The 27000-nt window shown below is 43.5% G+C and overlaps 1 protein-coding gene across 1 annotated transcript in view; it reads right to left on the bottom strand.

Moving 5' to 3' along the window:
• Positions 1-27000, bottom strand: part of LOC135895980 (putative sodium-dependent multivitamin transporter) — an 86132-nt gene that overhangs the window by 5192 nt on the left and 53940 nt on the right. Inside the window, exons 3-17 of the mRNA XM_070523618.1 lie at positions 23299-23462; positions 17748-18008; positions 14395-14460; positions 14163-14214; positions 12716-12783; positions 8991-9148; positions 6627-6767; positions 6407-6536; positions 5708-5796; positions 4518-4627; positions 4011-4078; positions 3829-3915; positions 2729-2904; positions 2201-2301; positions 1133-1227 (exon numbers count right to left, since the gene is read on the bottom strand). Coding sequence (XP_070379719.1) covers positions 1133-1227; positions 2201-2301; positions 2729-2904; positions 3829-3915; positions 4011-4078; positions 4518-4627; positions 5708-5796; positions 6407-6536; positions 6627-6767; positions 8991-9148; positions 12716-12783; positions 14163-14214; positions 14395-14460; positions 17748-18008; positions 23299-23462 — 1766 coding nt within the window. The remainder of the gene's footprint in view (positions 1-1132; positions 1228-2200; positions 2302-2728; positions 2905-3828; positions 3916-4010; positions 4079-4517; positions 4628-5707; positions 5797-6406; positions 6537-6626; positions 6768-8990; positions 9149-12715; positions 12784-14162; positions 14215-14394; positions 14461-17747; positions 18009-23298; positions 23463-27000) is intronic.

Below are 27000 nucleotides of genomic sequence, written 5' to 3'. Positions count from 1 at the left end.
ACCTTCTATTATGCCTTTGGCGTTGGTCTTTCGCATGGGGCCCGGACGAGACATAAAGCAAATTCCGCCTATTAGCAAGACTGGTACTTTTTCAGGAACATACATCCTGACCTGGTGGGTAACCATACATGAGGCAAGCGTCACACCTCCCAGTTTTGTCTTTCTTTTGTGTACGTATGCAAGTGTAAATTATAATCTTGCGCCTAATGAATGCAATAACACAGGAACGTAATTTTAGGAGTGGTAAGGAACGGCATAACGATAAAAAATGAGCTGGAGAGTATTCTGCAAGCTTAATTAAGAAAGGAACAGATATCACGAATCTGTGATGCCTAGAACAAATAACAGGCCTCCGGTTAAGGTAAAAGAGGTTATATACCAGTGGAGGTGAACATCAGGGATGGAAGCTGAGATAAGGTTTGATTCCTTAACACTTCAAAAAGTGTCAGATTGGAGTATGTCACCTAGCCAAGAAGAGCTGTGGAAGAATACTTTTACAGCAGCCGAGTTATAACACCTAATGGTGATGAACGGTGTGCAAAGTTTTACCAACGGGAAACGTTGGTTATTACGAGAACGAGAACGCTAGACTTGTGCAGGGCCGAATGCAACATAATCTAAAATACTGATATGCGCGCTTGTTTATCGTTCTGGAGAGACGGCTTTTCACCGGCTAATAAATGTTAAACGTTCTCGCTCAGCGCAGGAAGTGCTTGCATGTATCGGAAGTGTCTAGAATGTTATCCGTGTTTCTATCCGTTGCCTGCTGTCTTCGCACCTTGTGTAATATTGTTGTATGCGCGACGCGAATTCGGTAGCACTTTCTCGAAGACACCCGGGCACCCGCGCTTACTCTGGAACCTTTGCTACTGTGGTATTTACCATCAATACTATGTGAAAATAATGTCCTGCGTATTCATGCAAGAGAGCGATCAATGCATTTGTTGTCTGCGTCCTCACCACACTTTAACTGCAGATATAAAACGAGAATACTTAAATAAGTAGACACAAGATTCAAAATGACGGTGCATCGTCATCTTATATCACTCGCCTAACTAAAGCTACACGACAACAAGGCTACTGGTTTGGGCTAATTGGTTGCGAAAAGAAGATTCGCAAAGTCGCCACTTACGTCAAATTTTTGACTGATGAACTTGAATCTTTTCCAGGTGTCTATAAATACAGGGCTGGTGAAGCGTAGCTTGTTTCTGGCCTTCTGCCTTCCACCTTGAGATATCGAAAGAAATATGAAATAGGAAAATTTCAGAGCTTTCTGTATATTACTCATTCATATACCATTCGTTAAATAAAAATGACACGTTGACAGAGTTCCCAAATTCAAAGAATGAACCGCGACCTCTGGTTATTTGTTAGAACAAATATTAAAGCGGTGAAGTATATTATGAATAAAAACAAAGACGATCAAGATTTTGAGTGACAACGCGATTGCAAAAGTTAGACAAAACAAAGCAACACACTTGAAACAGCATAAAATTATAAAGGTCACGTACGTAGAAATGTATGTACCAGGTGACCAGGAATTGCGTAAACTTATTTTGACAGGCTTCAAATATCTCAGTAGCGCATTTATGACGAAAAGGTAAAAGATGTCAAAGCACTGCGGCGATTGTACAGTGAGCAAGGTTAGACATTTTTATACAATACGGGAGCGCAATTGTTTTTAAGCATTGAATCAACAAATATGAAACTCCAAATTTTCGAAAAAATAATGTGATAGATATCATGGCAAAAGATATCACGCAGCAAGAACTTGCGCGTAATAATTTCAGTCACTTGTTGCGCACATCATAAATCTATAATTTTTTTCTCCAAGGAAGGAGAGTGACTGAAGCATTCACAACAAGCCTTTACACATGACAACGAACAGATGCGCCCTATTCGTTATCATCCCTTGAAACCTGCTAACAAAATATATGGTATTGAGCGATACATTCCGCCACACGGTCAGAAACGTACACTTGTATGCATGAGCACTTACGATGACGCTTACTTCTATAGTATTGCAATATCATGGCATACGATGCGTAGGAGAGCGCGCGGCCGGTGTACTTCTACTTTGTCTGCATTGTATACCTTATTTGACCAAGGACTATTGCACAATAAACGCAGCACAGCTATCGCGATTCGTCCTATTCAGTAATCTAAGCGATTTGTGCGCCAAAATGTATTAAATGCGTACCTGTTGCGAAGCTCAACACCATGGCAAGCAGTATCGTCAGCAGGGAACCGAAAAAGGAACTCCAAAAGAAGGAAAGGCGATACAGCGGGAAGACGTAGGAGCTGTAAACGGCAGGAAAAATAAGAGTACACCATCATGCTTCAAAACTGCTTTGAAAATTGCTGAAAACCTACGTGACCGCAACACAACACATTGCAATCTATAAAGAAAATTTCTGCGTGTTGTATACTGCCTTTGTATTACGGGTGACTGACTGTCAGACACGCGCAAATAGTCAGGCAGTTTGTCAGTGAGTCAGCCTGACTATATAGATATACACGACTAATAAAGCTTCATAATTTTCCCGTACCCAGCCCTATAACAGTCGCCAGTGTGTAACACGGTTAGCAGCTGGTAAGAAGGAAAAGCGAGGTGCATCTTTATGTTCCGTGTTCGTTGTACCGCGACTTGGGTGAAGAAAATAAAGCACGTTCTGACAGAAACGTATGTAGCATCTCAATCATGCCATCGATGCCAAAGGCCTCGAACCTGTGTGCGTCCGTAGTGTACAGATTCCTCGCTATTTCGGCGGTCACGTTTTCTGGTCCCGGGCACCTGTCGAGCGTTCCAGGAAACACGGGCGGCTTCACCACACTGGACAAGCTCCTGCCAACCGCGTGCCACAGCTGGAGCCCACAAACGACCACGCTCGCCCAGGCGGCACCCTGCGAGGCGAGAGGGCCCCATATACAGTGAAGCGTGTGAAGCGTAACTTCAATTAAGCGCACCGTAATGTGCACGTTCGTGTCCTTTCAGCGGAAACCCTTCGTTAGTATTCTAGCCAGTTTAACATCGATATATCGTATACTTCGTGAAATAAAGAGGCTTTTATTCAGAGTAATTCGCATACGTAGTAATAAATTAGTGTCACTCTTCTAGATTTCAGGCCAAATCAAAGCTGGTATGATTTCTTGAACAGTAAGCAGCCATATCCGCTTAAAGTGGACGACTCTGTACACCTTAACCGCATACGCATTTACCTTAAAATAGTGCCTACCTCATCACAGAGCAGAGCACAAATGGCACATAATACTTGATGTTTCAATATTAAAAGAATGACCAGATTTCTCTCTAACAGCCCTTACACCCTAATAGCCGGCCTTTAGGCTCTATATAAGTGCCCAGAAACAAAAAAAAAATTAGGTACTTTACACTAAAACACAGCAACAGCAAATAGAAAAGTCACAAAAGCAGTAATTCCTGGCTTCAAATTTTCAGGCGTCACAAATCTTTCAGCATTGCCTTGCAATATTCAATACTGCAATACTCGACATCCGAGCTATCAGTAAATATCGAACGCATTTTGTTCTGTTCCCTCTCGCGAAACACCCGTGACAAATATTGAAAAGCTTTAGGAGTACACATTGTAATCGTCCGCAAAAGAAAACGGAAAATTCATTGTACATTTCAAAAACACTGCAGCGATGAGGAGCCTCCAAATGTGCCTTGAAGTGCACGCTCGCTGCAAGTACTTGCTTTGTGGTTAACACTTCCGTTACACATTTATGTGTGCAGCTAAAATTCTGGATTAGTAATAGAGAAATAATGTACAGAAACAAAATTCATTTACGTATAGAAAAGCCACGAACCTTCGCATTGACCCATGGACTCGAGACAGCCAGAATGACAAGCGCTGCGAATGGTCCCGAAGCGGAGGCATAGAAGTTTAAGAACAGCTGTGGACCAAAAAACAGACATAAGACTGGACGAAGCGCCCTCACGCGTCAAAACACACGAGGCTAAAGAAAAAGATAAAGTAAAGATGGCGCACCCGAGTCGCGGTACCAATAGAGGGCACTGCGATTGCAAAAAGTGTCATGATCGTACCGCTGGCAAACGCTGAAATGAAAGAACTTGCATTAGTGAGCAACATTGAAAGAGACTAGAGAACTGTGTAGTTTCAGGGTGCTGAATTTCACCGATAAACCAACAGTAGTGTTTTAGAACAGAAACTAAAGTCATCTTTCGGATACAGTGTTTCCGCAGTGCAGCTTTAAAGATGAAGCTGAATACAAAAAGAAAATGGGCACTACCAATCCAACTGCGGAAGTAGCTGTGTGTTTCCTTCAAAGCATCATGCTTATCATTGCCTTATTCGTTTTTCAATAAATGTCTACGTTCTATTACTGGCCGAGAAATGCCAATAATGCTGAGAAACGATCATCCCAGTCTTTTCTCCATCCCTAGCTTTCTTCCGTTATCCATATAAAGGTCAACATATTCATAGCCTTTCATGAAAAGAGGCCATTCGCAAGAAGTGAAGAAAAGTTCCACGTACCAAGCAGCCGCATTACAATCAAGGCCTTCCCCTCCGATAAAATGTAGTACGGTGCAATAACGTCGATGAAAAATGTGGCCGCATGAGAATTGACAACTGATGAAACCGTGCTGCAACAAAGATCAATACTTATGTGTTGGTAACGAGGGATTTGGGACATGAGTTACTCAAACCACGTACCTTGTTGTTTATTGCTCTTTTTCTCACTACGGGAGCCCTCCATTGTTTCTGTTAAACATATGACGCTTCCGTATTTCTTTGACGCGTTCTTTTTTAGAGAGGACGCATACCATGACATAGGAGGACTTGAGAGCCACCATTCAGAGATTTTCTGAATGGGACAGCGCGGAACGTGCTGCACATAGTTCCCTCGGCAGTTACAAAAAATCTACAGCAGCTCTTCGAGATGCCTAAAACAAAAGATTCATATTTACTTATTCGTGGCTGCTAACATCGTGAAACAACAGCAATACTAGGGGAGATGGTTTCATGGGGGCCTGGATGTTGGCGCTTTTGTTCAATTTTGACCACATCGCGCTAATTAATTTCCCGTGTGCCGATAGCACACAAAAGAGAGCATAATGTCAACAAGCTTGCTACGTATTTAAGCCACCAGCTCCTATGATAATACTTAATACTCGCGAAGAACGAAGAAAATGTAACCGCCTGTATAGGGCTGGCACACAGCCTGTGAAGATGCAACATAGTCACGAACAATGTCAATGTCCACACTGAGGCAGAGAACCCCACACAGTGCAAAGAAACAGTTTGTCGCACAATGTGGTGTACAAGGTACAAGGCAGCCAACAGTACAAGGCAGCCAACACGAGATGTCCTTTGGTTAATCCTCTTGTCCCTCGTCTGCTTTTGTATCTACCTTTCTCTCAAACTCGTGCATGCACACTGGTAAGGTAACACATTTCCTCTTACTTGGAGCATGAAATCATTGCGCTGTCCTTCGAGGCGGACTAGGTGCTCGAAAACATTTGGGCCCTGCCACCCCATTAAGTAATGCTAATTATTCTCACGTCAATTCTGCATTAGGCTGCAATTAAAATAGCAAAAACAGAATATAGTGTGTAGAGAAGATAGTCTAAATAGTAAGATGTTGCTGGTAATAACAAGCATAGTTTATTATTCTTAAAACACTCCCGATTTCAAGACTGCAGAATTTCAGTCGACCCGCTCACCTTGTTGTAGCGCCTAGGAGGCCTGCGAGAAATAGCCCCCGCAGTGCTGTGACCTCCGAAAGACTTTCTTTTAGGTAGTAAGGCACAACCTGAAAGGCAGAGCACTTTCAATTTATGCTATGTCAATACACAGAGCCGTATGGTGATTCTGAAGAACGGCAACGACCACTCATAATGATATAACACACCACACGCCACAGCATAGCTAATAAAGAAAACGCCGCAGTCTCTATAGTTTGCAGCCGTGAATATCCAAATGTCATGAACTTGGTGTATACTTAAACGCAGTCCCCACTAATGTTATACGTCTAAGCTCTTTGTTTCGCATTGTTGGGTTATGATAGGCGCTCGCAAAGAAGTAAAATTGCTCATGGCTCGCTTACACTGACATCTTTGCAAAATATTTCTCTGTCGTTATATTTAGAGATATGGGAGAAGGTTTCTTCTACTTTCTTTATCTTAGTTAGGGCATATTTACTACTTGATTCTATTTACTGAATCCATATCTTTGTTGATGAAGCAGCTGAATTACGTAAGGGAGACAGCCATAATCATTCTATATTAGAAATTATGTTCAGCGCAGCGTTTTCTTGTTTATTCTTGGTAGAATATTTATTATAGCAGCTTTCCGCTATCCTAGAGTTTTCCTTGTTTAGTGTCCACCCTCCAAGAGGTATCCCCTTCATTAACCAGAGTTACCTGATCATAGCTCTTGATAGCGCCAGACAGGAGTGGGTCACAGTCTCTGTACCAATAAATTATTGTCCCACCAGCAACTCCAACTAGGAAGAAAAAAAAGACCACGAACACCGAACTGACGATCGCGATCCTGGAAAGATACAAAATATTTTATTTTCTGCGCGAGGCTCTGGGGAATAACCTCTTTTCGCAAAATAAATAAGGAAAGAAAAGCAGGTACCTTTTGGCATCTTGTACAGTTCTCGCTGCCATAAATCTCTGCACAACCATTTGGTCCAATCCTACCCGCACAAAAATGTACGGCAGGCCACCGATGAAGCAACTCCATATGTTTTCGTCGAGCGTCATATCCAAGTTTGATCTGGGGAATTAAATATATAACTTTAATGAAGTAGATAAACTGCCACATTAAGGTCATGTTATTTCGTGCTATGTTAAAGTAGTAACGTGAAAAAAGAAATAGTCAAATTTGTAAGCCACTCGCATTTCTGGCTTTCTGGCGCGGACATTTGATTTGATACGGTATCCCAGCTGGGTACATCATGAGGAAAGTGCAGATTTTAAGCTCATAAACAGTCAGAACTCTTAACTTCTTCCCGTTCACGTTCCCGCCTTATAAATGCTGTTTTTGTGTACTTCCGTATAGGTGCCACATTCCTAAGGATAGATATGGAACAAATAGCTCGTGCCAAGTAGCTTTCTTTATGAGCGAACAATGTCATGGGACAATGGTTGGCCGAGATATATTGGTGTTTGTTGCGTTCGCAGATCAATTTATCTCATTTCTACGAAAAATTCATTGATCAGAAAAGACTACCTTCAGCGCTTTATGAGCTGCTTCCATATTTTGGACATTATCCAGCCATAAGATGTAATTAAACAAAATTTTCAACTCGCTCGCCGTAACACTAGCATAGACTAACATTCTATTAATGTAAATTTGCAATAGGCATGCTCACTGATTAAGCGAACAGTAAGAACATTGTTGGCCGTTACTGATAAAGCGTTGATTTTGCAACATCTTCGCATGAAAAGAAGAAAGAGCCCTACTATTCATGAGACACTGTAGGCAGCCATGTGAGAATGCCACTAATGCTACGCATTTTGCTAATTACAGAGAAATTAGCCTAATAAGATAAATATCACTATTACCGTGGCCACAGTATGAATCCTAAACACTTTCTACTACAGTTTTAGTATGGGATCTTTTCCTGAGAGAAGTGCGTTCTTCACAAGCGTTTTTTAATGATATAAAGATAAAATACATTGAAATGACTGATTTTGCGGCTCTTCAGCACTTCTACGATATGCGCTAAAAATAAAGTATAATAACCCCACACTTCATCCTGTAATTGCATGTGTTACGCTGTGTGCGTACGTACGCATTCATGGCACCGTTATTCGCCCAGCAAGTGACATTTCAAAACATTAGGAGGTCGTGTAGCAAACTCACCTATACTTATCTGCTATGCGCAAATGATCTACTTCAATTTTTGACGACTCATATACTTCATTCACTATTCATGGTTCGCAACACAACAGTTCCCTATATTGGGCTACAACATTAGTAACACAAATCCTGATTGTCACTTGTGACGATTTATGGTTAGATAATTTGAAAATTTCGCTTATAGGATTATAGTTACAAATTGCAAACATCTTGAATTTTTCATTAACATTTTGCGAATGCATTACTGGATTGGTCATATACAAGGGCGACTGCAATGTCCTTGCACCTGTTTTTTTAGCCAAATTACGGCTGTAAACGCGAAGTCAACGTAACAATTCCCAGCGGTGGACCGTTTTTGGACCGGCCCGGCATTATCTGGCTGTAGCTCCACGACACGGCACTGTTGTCAGTTGTTTAAGATGGCGGTTGTACTTTACACGTCCACGGCGTACGAGCAACAAATTGTGATTCGTTTTCCATGGAGCAAGAAACAAACGCCCACCGAAATCCACAGGGAAATGCAGCCCACGTGTGGGTAAAGGTGTCTCGCTTTGAGAAATGTTAGGTGGTGGTGTTGTCCGTTCGCAAAAGGACCTTCACGACAGGGCGTCTAGAATTTAGTGCTGCGATGGGAGAAACGTCTGAACCGGTTAGAGGACCATGCGGAAAAATAATGTAAAGTACGTAGAATAGTACGTATACTTGGTACTATCTGTATATACCTTATTATGGCTAATGAAAAATAGGCGCAAGAACTTTCTGGTCCGCCCTCGTATGACCACTCAAATGTTGCTTTAGGTCGATGCTTGAATAGTCATATATGACTGAAATTAATTTCTGCTTATACACAAATTTCTCTAAGTGTTAACTCAATTGATCTGACGCCCTCCGACATCAAATACTGCATATTGAGTTATTAAAAGATACGTGAGCAAAAAAGAAGCACTCATTCAGAATAAACATTTGGCGATTTCATTGAATGAAATGAACTGGCACATTGAAAGTCACTTTGGGCAAGCCCACTTGTCACATGTACAAAAAAAAGAAAACTTTCCTATTGGCGATCCAAAGGTGCAACTATTTTCACATTCTAGTGATTTGTCAAACACTCTTAGCGTTCAACACATATCTCACCTGAACATGTACTCTGTAACATTGAGATCACGCATGGGTCTCAGCGGTGGATCCACGCGGCCAGAGTCGTAAAGGACCTTCGCAATAATCGTCAACGGCGCTATGAACATAACGAGTGCTTGTACGCAGTCCGCCCAGACAACGCCACGAAGTCCACCCTAAATGGAAAGTAAACGCACCGAAAGGTAATAAATATACCACCACCATTTACCTTTACTAGGTTTCTCAACTTTTTTTGCTTATGTCATTGACAGCACTGCCCTTTACGCTAAAATTGTATCTTCACTAAAGTGCATGCAGTTAACCTCCCGTGATATTGTCATTGTTCTATATTATGTGGCAGTAAAAGAAGGTACGCGAGAATAGTATATCCTTAACCAAGGAAAATTCTGACAGCAAATATTTCAACAAGAAACTTTCTCCACAAGCTCAAGTGATGAGAGAAATGCGTTTCAAATGATTATTACTCGTAAGACGTTTAAAGGTACAGTACACAGTTTACTTACGCAGCACACATATTCTGCGTTAAATAAATGTCGGATGCATGCAGGGTTAGAAGATCAACGGAGAGCTTTACGAAATTCATGCGATTTCATTTGCAGGGAGCTCTTATTACCCGTTGTCCTGAATATTCATGCGCTGAAGTACACAAATCATAATTTATCACTGAAACCTTTACGACAGCCGTGGCTGTGGCAGTCTTCGCGCACTAGATTGCCTAAATGAGCTGATATTGCTTCACACAGTACCATTCAATAATTTGTAGCGCATGCGGAAGCATCAGCTAATAACAAAATTGAATACTTGCGTTTGTTTTTTCCTTTTTGTTCTCATGTCGCCATTTATTGGAGCGAATTCTTTCCTCAAGTTCTCAGGATCATCCTATGTGGTGTATACTACGTATTTAACGACAACTGACTGCACAGCTTCATTCAACGTATGTTTTGACAGAAGGTCGTAGTTCCTTATGTCGCCTAAATATTAGATAAACCCTCTAGTTAAGTTCATTGCCATAAAGGACTTTACACGCACCTAATGCACCTGCGTTAAAACCCAAGGGACACGTGCATTACCTACGCGCAGGGTTTTCTTTTTCTTTCGCAGCCAACGGCAAGTCATTCCTTTTCTTTCAAGTGTACTGGTCTTTGAGAGAGTGACATGATTTTGTAGCGTGAAAATTCAGAAAAGGGAAAAAAGAACTAATGAAAGGAAAGAGCAAACAGAAATAGAATAGAATAGAATTTATTCACAGGAAAGACAGAGAGGTCGACCTGAGCTAGCGCGCTCTAGTCTGCTACTCTGCACTGGGGAAGAGGGAAGGAGAGTGAAAGTACTTTGATGGATGATGATGATAAACAGAAAGTCAACAGAAAGCAAACAGAAAGACATACGTTAAAATGGGACAAAAAGAGAGCGAGAGAGAGACCGAAAGAAAAGAGGGGGAAACAGAAAGACAAGCGTTACACTGGTTTTTCTTCCACTCAATTTTTCTCTTCTGAATTTTCGAGCTCGAAAATCTTGCAGTAAACACCTACTCGCCCACGAAGTAATCTTTGAGACAGAGATTGCCGGGGATGACAAAATTCTGTTGCCGTGCATAGGATATCTGGACAGATTATAGACAAACATATCTAACGGGAGGCCAAACAGCCGCTTCACCACGCGTACGTCGCGCGCAAGCATATGGGTACGCTCTGGCGTCTAACACAAACATAAGTAGGGGGGGGGGGGGCAATCTTGTAGCGATGTGGGGGATACATAAACAGTTGACGTAGTCGAGCAAGCATATGTGTGTAACAAGAGCCCTGGCGGCAACGTTGCGCGCAAATAAGAATTCTGCGGCATCTCAGGCATTAGTTGCTCGTAGAGCTATTTTTGTGCTCACTGAGCATACTTTGGCGCCAGGTCAGGTGCACCGAGATGTGTGAATTCCAATCACCACAGCCATGTGGAATTCCTTTCAGTGTTGGGCTGTTTGTTACACTGGAAAAAATTGCGTCCATAGTGTGGATTGCTCGTGGTGTCGCCTACTTAAGAAAAGGCATGCCACGTATAAGAGCTGATTGGTAAAATTTCAGCAAGAGTTAAAATAATTGTACCACCCCAATTCCCAATGGAAATCAAACGAGTGTGTAGAAATAAGTGATGGGTGCGAGCGAACTAATAATGGGCCGCAAGTAAGCAATGTATCTGACATGTTTTTCTTTTTTTAAATAAATCTAGATATTTGTGAGTCCGACTCCCTTAGTGCAATATGTCATCGGACGGGGACAATGACCACGTGAAGCACCGTGAGCCACGAGGAAGGGGACAACGAATTTAACTTTAAAGGCGTGTGATAAAGTAGAAGATCAACGCTTATTAATAAAACTTTCTCGCTTGAACTTTCACCCAAATGTCCTAGCATAGATAAAAAAAAATTATTAGTAACCGATCACAGACCGTCATTGTTAACAATACTACCTCAGAATTTCTTCCCGTAACATAAGGCGTACCCCAACGTTCCGCTTTTGGTCCCCTCTTGTTCCTAATATACATTAACGATCTTCCATTGCATGTTTCCTCTCAGATTCGTATTTTTGCTGATGACTGTGTTGCATTTCGAAATACCACTGACAGTAATGACTGCATTTATCTCCAAAATGACCTGAACAACGTTACAGTCTGGTGTGATCACTGGTTAATGGTCCTAAACACAAATAAATGTAAATCTATTTCAATTTCCCGCAGCCGTCATCGGCATGACCTTCTCTACACAATTAATGACATCCCAATCCAGACTGTAAACTCAATTAAGTACCTAGGTGTTACGATCACGCATGATTTCAACTGGTGCTCGCATGTAACCACCATCGTATCTTGTGCTAACAACTTGGGATTTCTGAAACGCAACCTCCGCAATGCTCCTCAATAGGTAAAATTACTAGCATATAAAACACTGCATGGTTAGACTAAAACTCGAATACACCTCACCCATATGGCATCCTCACCAGATTTACCTCAGCGACGCATTAGAATCCATACGGAATCGCGCAGTAAGATACATTCACTCGTCTTACTAAAATGATATCAGCGTATCACCATTAAAAGTAGAGTGTCTGGTTTGGACAGACTTGCGCACCGTCGCCGTATCGCGAGCTTATGATTATTAGATACATTTTACAGCAATTCGCTTCGCGACGCACCTTACATTTTACCACCTTCACCCATATCGCGGCACGCAGGCCACCCACTAAATGTTGCTCGCCCTAGTGCACGCACTGTCACCTGCTCATCATCATTTTTTCATCGCACAGCTGAAAACTGGAACGGCCTTCCCCACCACGTCGCCGTGGTCGCTACCTCATCTGCCTTCATGGAAGAAGTAACAAGTGTTATGAAATACCCCGCAAGCGGTCTTTAAGGAAATAAAATGAAATGAAATGAAACTCTCCTCTACACATAAGGAGAATGAAGTGTGACTTCGTTGTGTAGAACATAAAAGAAATATGGTACAATCTCCTACCCTCATGCAAAAGGCACATTTATCTGGGAATCGAAACCCAATAATTCAGACCAACCAAGTTAAGAGAATTGTTTGCATCTACCAACGCTCGCGTATGCGTGTCTTAAATTTCACTTGTCAAAGTTAAGCTGCTATAAGGCGATGGCGAGCCAGACGCACAGACTGCACATAGGCGAAAACAGACTGTTACGTTTCAGTTTCAAATCCCATGCATACTTACCAGGGCTGTGTAAATTGTTCCCGCGAGGCCAATTACGATATTGGAATACAACAGCGGAACCGAGAGCACTGAAAACAGTACAAAAAATTGGAAATTATGACCATGCAGCACTTGTACAGTACGCCGATTCGACGTTTTATTGGATGAACATTATAACAGGATAAAGTATTTTACACATGCTCTAATTTTGATTTGCCCATACAGGCACCAGCCGCGATTGAACTCTGAGCGCTCACGTAAACATCTGTATTTAGCCTTAAATTAACAAACCAACTTACGCGTTTTCAATTGATATGGTAAGATCTGGAAAAATTGGAAAAATACCCGACATCTCCCAATAACAATGCAATTCATTTTGCTCAAACTAATAATAACAAAACATGCGAAAACTAAAATTCTTTTTTTTTATTTTCAACGCACCATGCCCGTCAGCCGCGATAACAGGTTTTCACCACAGCCCTCCTTGTGGAAACAGAATGCTGAAGTAATATCTCGCTTTCAACCACTCATTGACAAAAAAAAGCAAAATAAGGTGAAGGTCTCATATCAACAAGGATTGAAGTAAGAACATGCAGTATTCTACCCTCGCTTTTCGCGAGTTCCAGGTTGGGCTAGCTCGTTCTTCAGACTTCAGGCAATAATATGGTCTAGGAGATAGCACAAACGACCAAGAGAAAGAATATGAGTACCGACCAACCAGAAAGGCTATCAACAGTGCCTTACGAACAACACATTTCAGAAATGACTGGTGTGGTATCTGCATAAAACGGGAATATCCTGACACGCATTTTCGTTCCCACAGTTTGAAACCTGGCAACGCAGGCCATTAAAGAAAGAAAAAGACACAACACTAGCACTAACTTCCTTCATTGGGCTCGTCTATCGTTCTGTCGCGTTATTCACGTTCCTCAAAAATACGAGGGGGTACCAAATCCTGAGATGGTATGATGAGGCCCCCCGACTGGCAGTTTCCAGGTAAATGAAGAAAACTTCTCTGCTTGAGCATGATGCATCTTAGCGCTGAAGCTTGGGCTTGTTGGTGATTCTTTGGAAAAAGTACACAGCGCAAAACATACAAGGACAGGACAGAGCGACACGCACACAGCGAAACCGTTGTAAGCCAGCGCTATGTGCGTTTTGCCCTCCAGTGTTCCTGTCTTTTTTCCGCTGTGTCCTTTTTCCATTTAGCATGATATAGCCAACTTTAGAAACACGATTTTTATTTATTTTTAAATCATATAATTGTGTTTTTGGAGTTACACACTAAGAGCGAAGCATTGATGAAGACTGTGTATTCAATTTAGGTGCCGCGGGTGTTTTGACGCAGGCCTCTCTATATGTGCACTTAGCTAATTGAAAAGACCTTTAGCAATTGCTAGCAAAGGTGTGAAGTTTAAGCTTTTGTTTAAGTAGAAATCAGAGGGTATGATGAACAACTAGTACGTACTTGTAGCCAATCCAATCGCAGCACTATAGATTCCCACGGCGCCAAGTGTTTGCTGAAAATATGACATGGGTTTCTGATTTCCGCACTGCTGCATCTTGACAGAGTCTGCATGCAGTGATTTCACAAGCATCGGCGACCTCATTTGCTACCCCTCCCGCCTTACAACGAATGTAAAACTTCAACCCGAGCTTAGCTGCTTAAAAGAAAAAAAAATTAAATTGATTGCTCTTACGCTTAGGACGAAATAGACGATGCTCGCCGTGATTCCGACCTTGTTGTCGAAACGCATACGAAGATACTTCAAGTCATGGAAAAGAAAACGAAGGAAAAGAGTTAGTAAGCACACTGCAAGTCACGCGCATGCCGATGCGGTATTACACGGTGTGTCAAAGCTGGTGAAGCAACGACCGCAGAAATGGTGCAGCGATGAAACGTAGAACGACGTTGGTTTCGTAGAAAGGAGTACGTTTTCAGGTAACGACAATAAAAACAATCGGGTCACGTCTTCTAATGAGCGTGGCAGCGCCTCCTGGTAACGACTACGACCAGGTTTAGCGGCAGCCATTCTCTCGTCCGGTGCTTATGTACTCCGCACAACCACCCCTTCACTGCGCTACGTAGAACGAAAAGGGGCTTCTACGCCGAGGGAAGACGACAAGTGTCAGGTGGTACTGGACGGCCTCGTGCCGTTCTTTCATGCCACAGTTTCTGCTGCTGCTGGCGGTGCTTCACCAGCTTTGACGCACTGTGTTATTAAATATCTGGGTGAACATACCACGAAAATACCGAAACCACAGTAACTCACTTTGCGAGTTTCTCCACAATTGCGAGCCACGTATGTTAGTTAGCCTTACATCAGAAATCTGAGCGAAAGGTGTGGTTCTTGAGAAGGAAATTACGCACTGCATCGCCACCTGTCAAACTACATTGTTACAAGACACTAATAACGCCATGCTTAGAGTGCGTCCATTTAATCTGGGGTCCACATCAAAAACATCTCAATAATAACATATACCGCATGCAAAACTTAGCAGTCAGATTTATATGCTCGGATTACTAAAGGCACTCTAATGCTTCAGGTTTGCTCGCAATTGCAAACCTTAACCCACTTTCGCGGAGATTAATATTTTAACCACTGAAATTCATTCATCAAATATACCTTAGCCATTTCAACATAGCACGTTCTGTTTACTTGCGAGACTCTCACAAGCACCGATCGAGACTAAATCATTCCAAAACAATCCGCCAGCCGGTCAGGTTAACGCTCACAAAAACTTCTTTTTTTCGTTCGCTATCTTCCACTCAAACAACTTGCCTAACGATATTGTGTGTTCTGATAATATTGACTATTTTATGAACCTAATGTAGTGCATTGAATTTTCAACAAGGTAAATAACTATTTTTATGTACCTTCTACTACTGACCCATTTATGTGTCCCCTCCTGCTCGGGTTGTGACGGGCATGCAGCACATCCAAATTAAAAAAAGTATAATAAAGCCACAGATCCCAAGAGAGTTTACAAAAACATCTGACCTCTTCTTCCCCCCGCCCCACCATTCAGAGCCACGGTTAATCTGCCTGTAACAGCGAATGGCTTAGGCGTCAAGCAATGACTCATGTTTTTTGTTCTCAGTATCGGTATCTGAGTGGTAAGATGTCCAGCTCGAGGGATATTGCCATGTCTCCATTTACATATTTTTTATTTTTCTCAAAAGTGGAAGAGTTTATAATTTGCGATTGGTGTTCAGTGGTGATTCAGTGATTTTGCAATTTTTCGTCCGCATAAATTAAAGTATACGTAATGGTATTATGAAAACAGTAGCGCTCATACTGTATTCATGTGCGACAGGCTTACGTTGCCACTTGCAATATGGCAGCTACGTATACTACAGCGTAGCGTTCAACATACAATGTTCAACGACCACAATTATTAGGTAGAGTTTCACACCAACCCAGCATACTTATAGGGAGAGCCAGTTTATTGCGTTTCCTTCGCACTTGGTCTTGATTACGGTCGATAGGTGGACTTTACAAAACTTGTGTTACACGCAAGTTTTACATGCCGGAATGTGTGCAGGCGCGTTTGAGAGGCCTAAACGTTTGTGGCTATGCGACACGTGGGTCCGGCAGCTAAAAACTGGGAAAAACTTGGAAACCAGCCACCTCACTCGACGGTATTTCTGTAGGCGTTATCAAATCAGTCCAACTAAAAAATTACCGCAAACGCGCCCGCACGCCGTTCGTTCAGTGTCATTAAACAACTCCTGTACAAGGGAGCTTGACCGCCCATTTTAAGTCCCAGAAGCTAGACTGTTCCACTTTTATAGAGAACTATACTGCGAGGGAATCAGGAGGCAGAAGAGGAGCAAATTTACGCGGTGCTTACAGATAAACACAAGATGGGTAAAGCAATATTGCAGAAGCTTGAAGAGACCTACATTCTGGGCGTTTTCATCGTCCTATGAAGCGTCTCCTTCGTCCTCGTACCCTGTCGCTCCGTAACAATGCAGTCGATACGAATTTACAAAAGATGAGGCTGCAATGGATACGTAATGTATAGTCTGACGTATAATATTCGCGTTGGCTTTCTCGGAGTGAGCAACACCGACTTTACCGCAGCTTGAAACAGCAATACGACAATAAAAATGCCCCATGCGTACATACACGCGTAGCGTAAAGTGGCTCTGGAGCTCCCTGGCCGCGCATGCCGACGATTGTCCGTCCTTTCGCACTTCCAATAAGTTACCAACCGAGAGATGGTTCCCATTTTCCTCGCAAGTTTCCACCATCCTCTTGGCCAACGTGCACTTCCTTGATACTTTAACACATTCCAATTAGAAGAAATTAAATTGATTCTTTTACTGAGAAATACTTACGAGCAAAAATTACGCGAAGAGTAAAGAGCATCGACCATCACTTACATGACAGTGTACATTTCACTGCCGCGCAATCTAGTGCAAACTCTGTAATGTGGCCCCGTGGTTATGCAATTGCGCTGATATGCATGATCGCGGATCTGCTCCCGGCCCCGCGGTCTATGCATTCCGGTGGGCGCGGAATACAAAAACTGTCGTGTACCGCACTTGAGGTGCACGGTAAAGTGCTCCAGGTGGTTCAAGCCATTTCGAAGCCCTCCCCTACAGCGTCCCTCCCAACACGCTCTACCGAGTTTCAATTCATTAACAGCCACAATATTCTAATGTATTGCAAAGCCGCGACAGCTAAACAACATTCAGGCGACCGACCAAACCATGATTTGAGTTTGCGGATTGCGCATCACATCAGCATATATCACCCTCTCCCACCGCGCTCGCACGGTCCGCACAGAGCACTTGCCCATATGGCGGGAAGCCAAATCACATTTGGGATTTTTGCCTACAACGCATTTGCGCTTCACGGTTGCTCCGTCCGCGCTTTCATCTTCTGTATAGTGCTAATGCTAGCTGTGAACTAATCCGACGTGCGACACGTGTAAAGTGGCTGGTAAGTCCGCGATCAAGTCCATCGAGAGAATTCAGCTTTACGGCAAGCGAGCGATTAAGCCATTTAGAAGTTATAGACGCCAGTTTTGACGTTGTACTCACCTGAAAGATGGATGCCACGCCGAGGCGATAAAGAAGCGGAACCATCACAACCACCGCAAAGGTGGTCGCCAGTGGAGTACCCACCAAGATCCACAGCGCGTGGAACCCGTGAGCGTAGTAGTGACCCACAAATCCGACCACGTTCATGCCGTTCGCCACGGACGCCAGAACAGATACGGCCAGGGCAGCGGCCGGGAGACTGTGGCCTCCCAGGAACGCTTCAAGTTCCACGCTGGCCACATTACTATCACTGGACACCAGCTGAAGCGAAAAATGTTGATTATAGTAGTCTCTTTATTTTTCCCTTAAACATTTTGAAAATCAAATCATCATTTTTGTCTGAAATGTTCTTCTGGACTCACTTATGCGTGCTGCGAGTTTTAGAGGAGCGTACAGAAGGCATATTGAGTGTGCGGATATATTATATCGATAGCAATTATGCGGACATACAAGGGGAATTTGTGCCGTCGCCGTGATGTTCTGCATACATCTATGTATATGTAGGCTGAGCTTTTATCTATACAACAAATGCAAGGTGGATACAATATTACTTAAAAGACAGTTGCTCCGACCACATTTATGGCCTTGACTGGATTATTCGCCAGCATTTTTTCACAGTGCCGAGCGCTAACAATAGTCATAACACGTTGAATTCACAGCGCATGACTTTTATCCTAAATCATATCAGACAAACAAAATGTGCAATACAAAATTAGTGCTGACAATCCGAAAGTGATTGACTTTCATCTAAATTAAAGATATAATTGAACTGGCGCCATGATTTCGGCTCGATGTCATTACAGGACGGCGGTCAAACGCCTTCAAAGGTCCCAGAAATTATGGCGTACGCACCCTCGTACGTTACGCCAACGAGTGGTTGCCCCAGCCTATAGTTAGAACATCACCTGTTGAATTCCAGCACAACGTTAAACCTTGCCATCTCTGTAAATGCTTGGGCCTTCGGGTGAAGCTACAAATTCCTTACTGTTCATTCCTCTTGACTGCTTTCACTTTTTTTTTTAATTTTGTATATCCTTAAGTGAAAAATGTTGCCACCAACACGATGCTGTGACTAAATCTCCTTTCGCACTTTCGTTGTAACAAACAGGGAAAAAACATACGAAGGGATCACAGGATGAATAGGGGCATCATAACCAAATGCTTTCTGCCTCTGTGGTTTGCGCTAGCATTCCTATTGCACAGAAACTGTAGTGCGCCACGTAAGGTATATGACACAGAGTGGAATATAGTTCCAATTGCCGCCATAAGCTATCGCACGACAGCCATTCTCGTGATTATTCCCCGAGAAGCAAGCCAAACAAAAGAAATGACCTGAGCCTGAAGGTATAACTAGGGCAAACATTCGCAAGCACATGAATTTTTTTACGAGGAGTATACTACCCAACCCAGTTCATTTGAGCACGGCTACGTTGACTGTTTAAGGTTCAAATTTGTCTGCTTCGCCTCTTGTGTTAGCGCGTTGGATATAGATATTTTCGCATAATACTGACAACCATGTGCGCACATTGGTTTTCCGCCACCATCATGAAGGGCCGACATGCGGACGGGCGCATGACGTGCCTAGAGCGTTGGTAGGCCGTGCGCGCTCTGCTACAGGTTTACCGTTTACATTGCTGAGGCATTCCGACACGCACGTAACGCGTTTGACTCATGGCACCGCCCTGCTAAGGAAGTACTGGTTCTCGCATCGGGATAGGTGTGATACATTTTGGAGTGCTCCCCGCTTGTGACCTATGATGGCATGGTTTCCTGCTACAAAGCGAGAGCGACGGCAGGGTAGGGGCCTTCCCTGCACGAGGTACAACTTCTGTCGAGTCTCACGTCATTCCTGTTTCCATGATAGCAAACCGCACGCAGAATGAGGAAGGAAATCGAGAAGCGTGGCATGCAGCGATATCTTGCGTACTACGCGATATCGCAATACCGCGCGATTGTGATCTAGCACGGCCGAAGTGGCCTCGCAAAAGCAAGAGTATTCGGCCATATGATCGGATCAGCTTGCCACTGACACCGTGGGCGGGCGTATAATCCTTAATTGGCTCAAGGAACGTGACTGGGGTCGCCTAGTTGAATTTAGGCGAGCACCCCATTACGGCGGTGCACTGCAGGTCATTAGTGCGAATAACGAACGCTCTACTCCTTCCATTACATTGACTGTTGGCTGCTGAATCGAAGCTCCTGCAGTTAACTGTTTCAATTAGTTCAAATCTAACGCAGCACTGCATTTTGCGCACTTATGTACCATTCACGGCCGGAGCTGCACACGCATACAAGCTACTTGAACGCAGCTGCGGGCCCACATGTCGCACTTCAATGAAGTAACGTTGTATTATTCTTGTTTATTGTTAAAACATATATACATTAGACAGACAAGAAAAAAGCGAGGAGCAGGCTGGCAACAGCCACCAAATGTTTTCTGCCTGTGTTGCCTCTACAGTAGCGTTTCTATTGTACAGAAAGTCCAGTGCGTCACATATCGTATATGACACAGAGCACAAAACCTGCATGCGGGCGGTAGGGCAGGTAACCAGCTACTGGAACTTACTCGTATCTTCCCCTCACATTGGCGGCTGAAAAGCAACGTCGCCAGAGTGACGCACAGGGCTATCGGCATAATGCAATTCCTTTACAGACGTTAGGCAAGGAAGACCATTTTAGGAAAAGGCTTACCTCAGCGTCAGCAACAGTTACCTTATTCAAATACATGCGAAATGCTCTCCTTTGACAAGCGCGCTGAAGCTATTTGAATGAAATGCGTTGTGTTTCGGAGAAATAGCCTAATTCCACCGACTGAAGAAAGCAGGAACTTTATTTGCAGTCTCAAGTTTTCTACCAATATAGTCAAGAATCGGCCACTTAGAAAAACTGAAACACGAAGGTTACCAATCCCTCACCCAGTACTGAACCAGGTATTGCAGTTCTGTAAGCAGCACCTCCTAAATCACTTAAAACAGACAAACGAATGTGATATATAGGCCTAGACCTTCTGTGAAACATTAATATTCCTTCACGAGTTTTTCAAATGTGCTACTCAAAAGTCACTAGTATATTGCGGTGTGCCTGTATTCTGCGTACAATATATCAGTTATAGTGCAGATAACATCCTGTTTGTATGCTTTAGAGAATGGATTAGAGAATGGCGGTTTCTAAAAGCTGATTGAGTTACGAGGTCGCAAAATTCATAACCTAGTGTTTCTTCTTATTTTTATTCTTTTTTGTGATGTTCAAAATTTTTTCCCTAAAGTTCATGGCCTACATTACAATTGTAGCTCATAACATCGATGAATGTTTCACTTTATTAATGCAACATACTTTATCAAATTTGTTGCAGGAGATGACGATAAGCACTATTCTTTGTTCAAATACATATGGCACCTCCCGAGCTAATGCGTCCTTCTAAAGGGACACTAAAGACAAATATTAAGTGAAACTATAGCGATAGAATAGTGCTGGAGAAACTCTAAGGCGTCAGTATTACCGCGAACAGAGCCTTAGTAGTCGGAAAAGTGGGCTAAAAGCAGGGCACGATTAGAGCCTCACCCGGGACATTCAAGTACTTTCCCGGGCACGAAGACACTCCTCATTTAAATTTTGTCGCTAGTACTCAACCACTGGTTATAAAACCACCTCTGTATTGCAATGTAGGACGGAAAAAAATCCTGCTTGTCGAGTTCCGTTTCATTTCTGGAAAAAGCGATTGTTATTACCCCTGAAAACGACGCGGACGGCCGAAAGGTTTCGTTTTCGCTCGACTCTGCGCCGCCCGCGCTTTGGGGTTTCAGTAGTGTCGTTCCACTTCACACAAAGTGCAAGTATGAGATAATTCCACTCCCATGTGACGTCGCGGGATGCCCAGAAGGTCCACGCCACTGGACAAAATGTAGCCGCAGCGGCGAATCCACCGCTATGTCGCGGCTCGGTTTCTCCATGTCCGGGCGTTTTGTGTTTCGCGCAGAACACCGTACCGCCCTCTGTCGGGCGCCGTTTTACTCACCGACGGCAGCGCCGGGAAGTGACTGCGTACGCAACGTCACCACTTCTTCGGGTGGGTGGCGGGAGACTTGAATTGCAGGAAAGTTGTGCTCGCAATTCTTGCAAAGGACTTACACATGAAATCCTCCGGTAAACTAAGTATTTTCTTGGCACAACACAAGCGTTGCGAGGTTTCTAGGATGGTACATAAACACTCCGTGACGAGTTAGCGTTTGCTTTTAGTGTCCCTTTAAAACAAAAGTCTCGGGCACCCGCGGTGGGCTAAAAGCTGGGAAGTTTGGTGTCCATTCCAGAAATAGTGGTAGAGTAAGCTACGGAAATATTTCATGAAAAGAAAACTAGAAGGTAGCTGGATTTTATGGCCTGGGTGCACCGTCAGAGTCGCTGTTCATGCCACAACAGCAATGATGCATACTGCGTGGAGTTACCTTTTATATAAACCTATTTTACGGGCTTTTTTTTTCGGTTCTCCGTGACGCTCAATTTGCATCTCAATTATCTTATCTAAGCATTACTGCAGCAATGCTTCGGAAACAAAAAAAAGAAACGTGAGCAGAAGTACTTCACACTGCCTATACTTCTTTACCGCAGTTTATTCCTGCTGCTTTTGTACGATGACCATACCTAATATAGTGCACTCGACGATGCTCCCTCAACGACGTCGTGCCTGCAAAGGCATCCCTGGTACTCAGCAGCAAAGCGCGTCACTTACCACAGTTCTCCCTGTCTCTCCCTCCACCTCTCCGTTTCGCTCTTTACTCATTAAACGAGTTGCGATGCCAGCGAGTGTAGTGTCGTGTTAGTCCATGCCGAAAATGCGTTATCCCCTGTCCCGCGTCTCGGAGATCTCGCATTACGCCGTTGCTACATAGCTGCGTGATTCGTCGGCATGGAGTTTTGTGAAAACGCTGGGCACACTTGCCTTCGCGAGCGTCCGGAGCGCAGAAGGTAGTTTCCTAACTTGCGTATACATTTTCGCAGCATACTTTTCACGTCTTTGCTCCAACAAACAGATCATGTAGCCAGCAGCTTCGCTCTCTCGGCGAAGCTACGAGAACTCTTTGGGATGCAGTCCAGCCTGCCTTTCCAAACGTCCCGTGTAATACGCCGCTTTGATTTCGCTTAGTAAAGAATAGCCCAACTCTCCCCTCGGGCCTTTCTCTATGACGCACAGAACAGCACGCCATATATAAAAATGAAGGCATAAGCCAACTTGCTTTGCTACCATGAATACCTTACGCAATTGAAGCACACTCCATATAATGAAATAAATCATTGTGATCACCCTCTCATTTCAATAATCATTCGTTGACTGAAGTCACATGTCCCTTGTATTAAAAAGACATGCTCAAGATAGGGAGAATATGCGGAAGACAATAGGATGATTACTCGTACTATTCCGTGCTCGTCTTCTCGTTATTTTGGTAATTATTGTGTTATTATTAACTTAGTTTGTTAGTGATAAGCTGCCCAGCTGACAGACTTCATGCTGAGTATTCATTATTAAGCTTTGTTTTGATAGAGCTGGAGGACTTACCTTCTGCCGCCGCCTGGAAAACGAGAAGTATATGCCTACGATGTAACCCACAGCCGTAAGCACGCCGAATACGACGCAGTCGGCGGTGTCCAAAGTTTTTTGCGAGGACATGCTTCTTGGGTGTTGTGGTGACGTTTTTCTTGATGTTCGGTAGGATCGATCTGCTGTTCGTGAGAGAGAGAGAGAAAGTGTGCAGGAAATTTAGGAAGTCATATGGAAAAAGACCGCTAATGAGACACACAGAGGACGGCAACATAAGCGCTTACTCAAAAATAGTTTAATATTATTCTTATTCTTATTGTTGTTGTTGTTGTTGTTCTTGTTGTTGTTGTTGTTGTTCACCGAATCAAATAACGAACACAACCGGGATAGAGGGCCCAATAACAAGAGAAATAAAAAGAAAGTTCCACATAAGCAACGAATATTTATCACACTATTCAGGTAATACGACACGTGGTTCACAAAGCGAGGTCTTTATCGCTTGATGAAATCGATGCCACGCTGACTCATGTGGTGTTGGTAACAACTTTAATGAAAACCCGAAAAATTCGTGGCGTGGGCCTTGGCTGCCCCCGAGGAGGTCCCATGTAGCGTTAGTTCTTTTAATGTGGAATACTTAGATTAGTTCAGGCGATGTGCGATTACGATGCCTCGATAAAAATTTGAAGGGCGCTTAAGCTTAGCATTTAAGAGTGGCACTTAGAGGGCATTCAACAATCCTTGATTGCGTCTCGCGTTTCAAGGTAACTGAAGCTGAGGTAAATGCAATGTTTACCGAGAAACGCGGCCTCTTGCGTGGTCCGCGCTGCTCTATGGATGGTAGAAACGCTGGCACAGGGGGTTGTGTTTGAGTTTCCGCGAAACAGAGTTATGTTTTCTCGCATATTGAAATTGCAATCCGGCACAATTATGTCCGTAGGGCCTGTGTAAGTCGTAATTTACGTTTCTTTCTGGCGCATTTTACTTTGACAAACTCAATTAATTCAGTAACGTCGCTCCGCTACGCGAATGACATGCGTGGTTGGGCACGTGTGGTTCTGAATGATTTTACGCTCACAAGGTACTCGACGCTGGACGTGGGACGCGGATCGCCGAAGCCGGATATTATGCGCCACGGGGCTCTTAAAATAATAGACCTGTAAAAATTGGGGGCACAGACGCATGTACTTCAATTGCAAATAGATAGCACGCCATGGAAGGCATACAAGGCATATTCATTTCAAGCGCTCACAACATGCTCTCGACGCTGACAGTAGATCAGACCGACTAGTGCAACAACGAAAACGCAAACATTTTCTTCCTCCTTGGAGGCTTAGTGGCCGTGTCGTTGCGCTGCTCAATAACGCGGCAGCGTTCAACCCCTGTCATGGCGGCCACATTCTGATACGGGCGGAATGAAAAAAAGAACGTTCGGGAATGCTGCATTAGGTACGCTTAAAAAAAACCCTAGGCGGTGACACAACCTCGGCGTGCCCCTCATATTCAGATGCTGCTGTCGGCGCTACAAGCCTCGTATTTAATTTATTGTGAACACTTCCACGTTAAACACCTTGTATGGAGCCTTTAAAGCGTAATTTACTGAGCGCACGTACACAGGAGAATAACAAAGTGACGTTTCACGGGCACAACATGTGATGCGCAATGACACTCGCGTTCACGTGTCACTAAATAAAAACTGACTGTGTGCTTGTTACGTCACGTTTCAAACTCGCATAATCATTTTTCAAATATTCATCATCATGATCCCCATGAGGCTATCTTATGTCTCCTTAAGAACGAAGGCCTCTCCAAGCGACGTGCATTTCCTGCATTCTTGCTTCATGTAACTCCATTCACTACTAACCGATTTCCAAATATCATTACAGTATACCTAATTTACTGGCACCCTTGACTAAGGTTCTTTTTTCCATTGGCATACATCGTGCCACTCTGCAAGACCATCGGTTATCTGCTATACACATTACACCACCTCTACATTTTCATTTACTCTCCTAAGTTCAAGTAAATTATTAGTTGTACCCATTGAAACTGTATAAGGAACCTCTGTTTTCCTGTATATTAAAGTTATGCTTATCCTTTCTAGTTGCTCCTATCAATTGTTGCGCTGCCTTTAGCTTATATGTGGTAGAACGCAATGAGTGTACAATTTTTCTTTCAACACTGACGGCAGCTTCTCCGCCATCAATTGGTATTGAGCCCAATCAAACTTTATTTGCCTGAAACGTTCTTTCTTTCTAACATTCTAGCATCAGTGTTGTTTCTTTAACTTAAAGAAAAATTGGAGGGCTCACCGCGCTTGCGGGGAGAAGCTCGAATAAAACACCAAAGTGGAGCCAATGCTTCTCAAAAAACACGCCGTTGTTGTGTTAACCGCAAGGGTTTTGATATCAGTTGCGAATAACCACTGCCGTTCAATTTGATTCCTCATCTTCTCGATAGCCCCAACTGAATCAATATTATGAAATAAGCATCTTGAAGTGCGGCAGTATCGGCGCCACTTATCTCTCAGGAAGACATTATTGCATATACCTTTTGGCATGCAAATCCCTAAGGAGGCCTAGAGATTTACGTGCTCGATTAAAGTGCTTGTCTTTAGACTCACAGGATTGAGGGTCCCACGGGCACAGTACACAGCCGGTTTTATGTTGCGCACTCGAATAGACTACTTCAGCGTTATGCCACTATGAAGGACTCTATTACTACTCCGGACAACTCATCATTTCCCTCGAGTTCTCAAACGTCGACAACAACACTGCGAAGGCCCAACGCTGATAATCTATGCCAGAGAGTGTTTCCCAAAAAAACGTGGACATATTTCCCTATGGCGTGTGACTCAGCTTGTGTTGAGAGGTATTTGTCAACAGCGCTCTTTTAGAGCAAGAGCTTCCTAGTAATAAAAGGCTTAAAACGATATCGCCGCACAGGCGTTGTCCGGAAGGCCGGCATTTGCAGGCGGGTGTTTGCTTTCCCCGAACTCCAGCGTTCGGCAGGACACAACATAGCCGCCATTATTCATGACTCAAAAGGGCAGTTGGATTTTCCGCCGTATGAAGCAGAGACACTTGTGAACGATTACACAGAGTCACTCACAGAACTATCGGGTCTGCTAAATGCGCTGACAGGGACAAGCTAAAATAATGTCGCTATCATCTGAAGATGTCTGGAGCCCAGAAAATGCGTTGCCCCTCATTGGATGTTTTTGTTTGTATTTTACCTGCAGAAAATTTGAAAATAGGTGTCTTCAGGCTGTGTTATCCTTATATGGCCTGCTAAGCTTCAGTCTTTTTTTTTCCTCCTTATGTGAACCAGAATATCGCCTACTACCCCCGTTTGCTCTTTGATCTGCGCAGCTCTCTTCCTCTCTCTCAACATTACATCTAATATTTTCCGTTCCATAACTTATTGCGCGGTTCTTAGCTCTTAAGGTTCTTCGCTAACCTTCAAGTTTCTGTCCCATGTGTTAGTACCGATCAAATGCAACGATTGAAATAGATAAACGTACACTCTCGCAATATGTCGTCACTCCGTCAGCAAGGAGACAGTGAAAAAAAAACGTAGCGTAAGCTCCTGCCTCAACTTTAGGAGGTTGGCCTTGAACATGGCAATGTATCACTCACGCACGCTGAGCAAAGAGCACACCGTTTTGCTTCTAAGAGAACCGACAGCCACAGTGCAAATGAAAGCGGAGCCAGCGCTCTACTT

This window comes from Dermacentor albipictus, chromosome 8, assembly GCF_038994185.2.
Source record: "Dermacentor albipictus isolate Rhodes 1998 colony chromosome 8, USDA_Dalb.pri_finalv2, whole genome shotgun sequence".
Taxonomy (NCBI): domain Eukaryota; kingdom Metazoa; phylum Arthropoda; class Arachnida; order Ixodida; family Ixodidae; genus Dermacentor; species Dermacentor albipictus.
The sequence above is the reverse complement of the archived record's forward strand: the minus strand, read 5'-3'. Positions and strand labels throughout refer to the sequence as shown.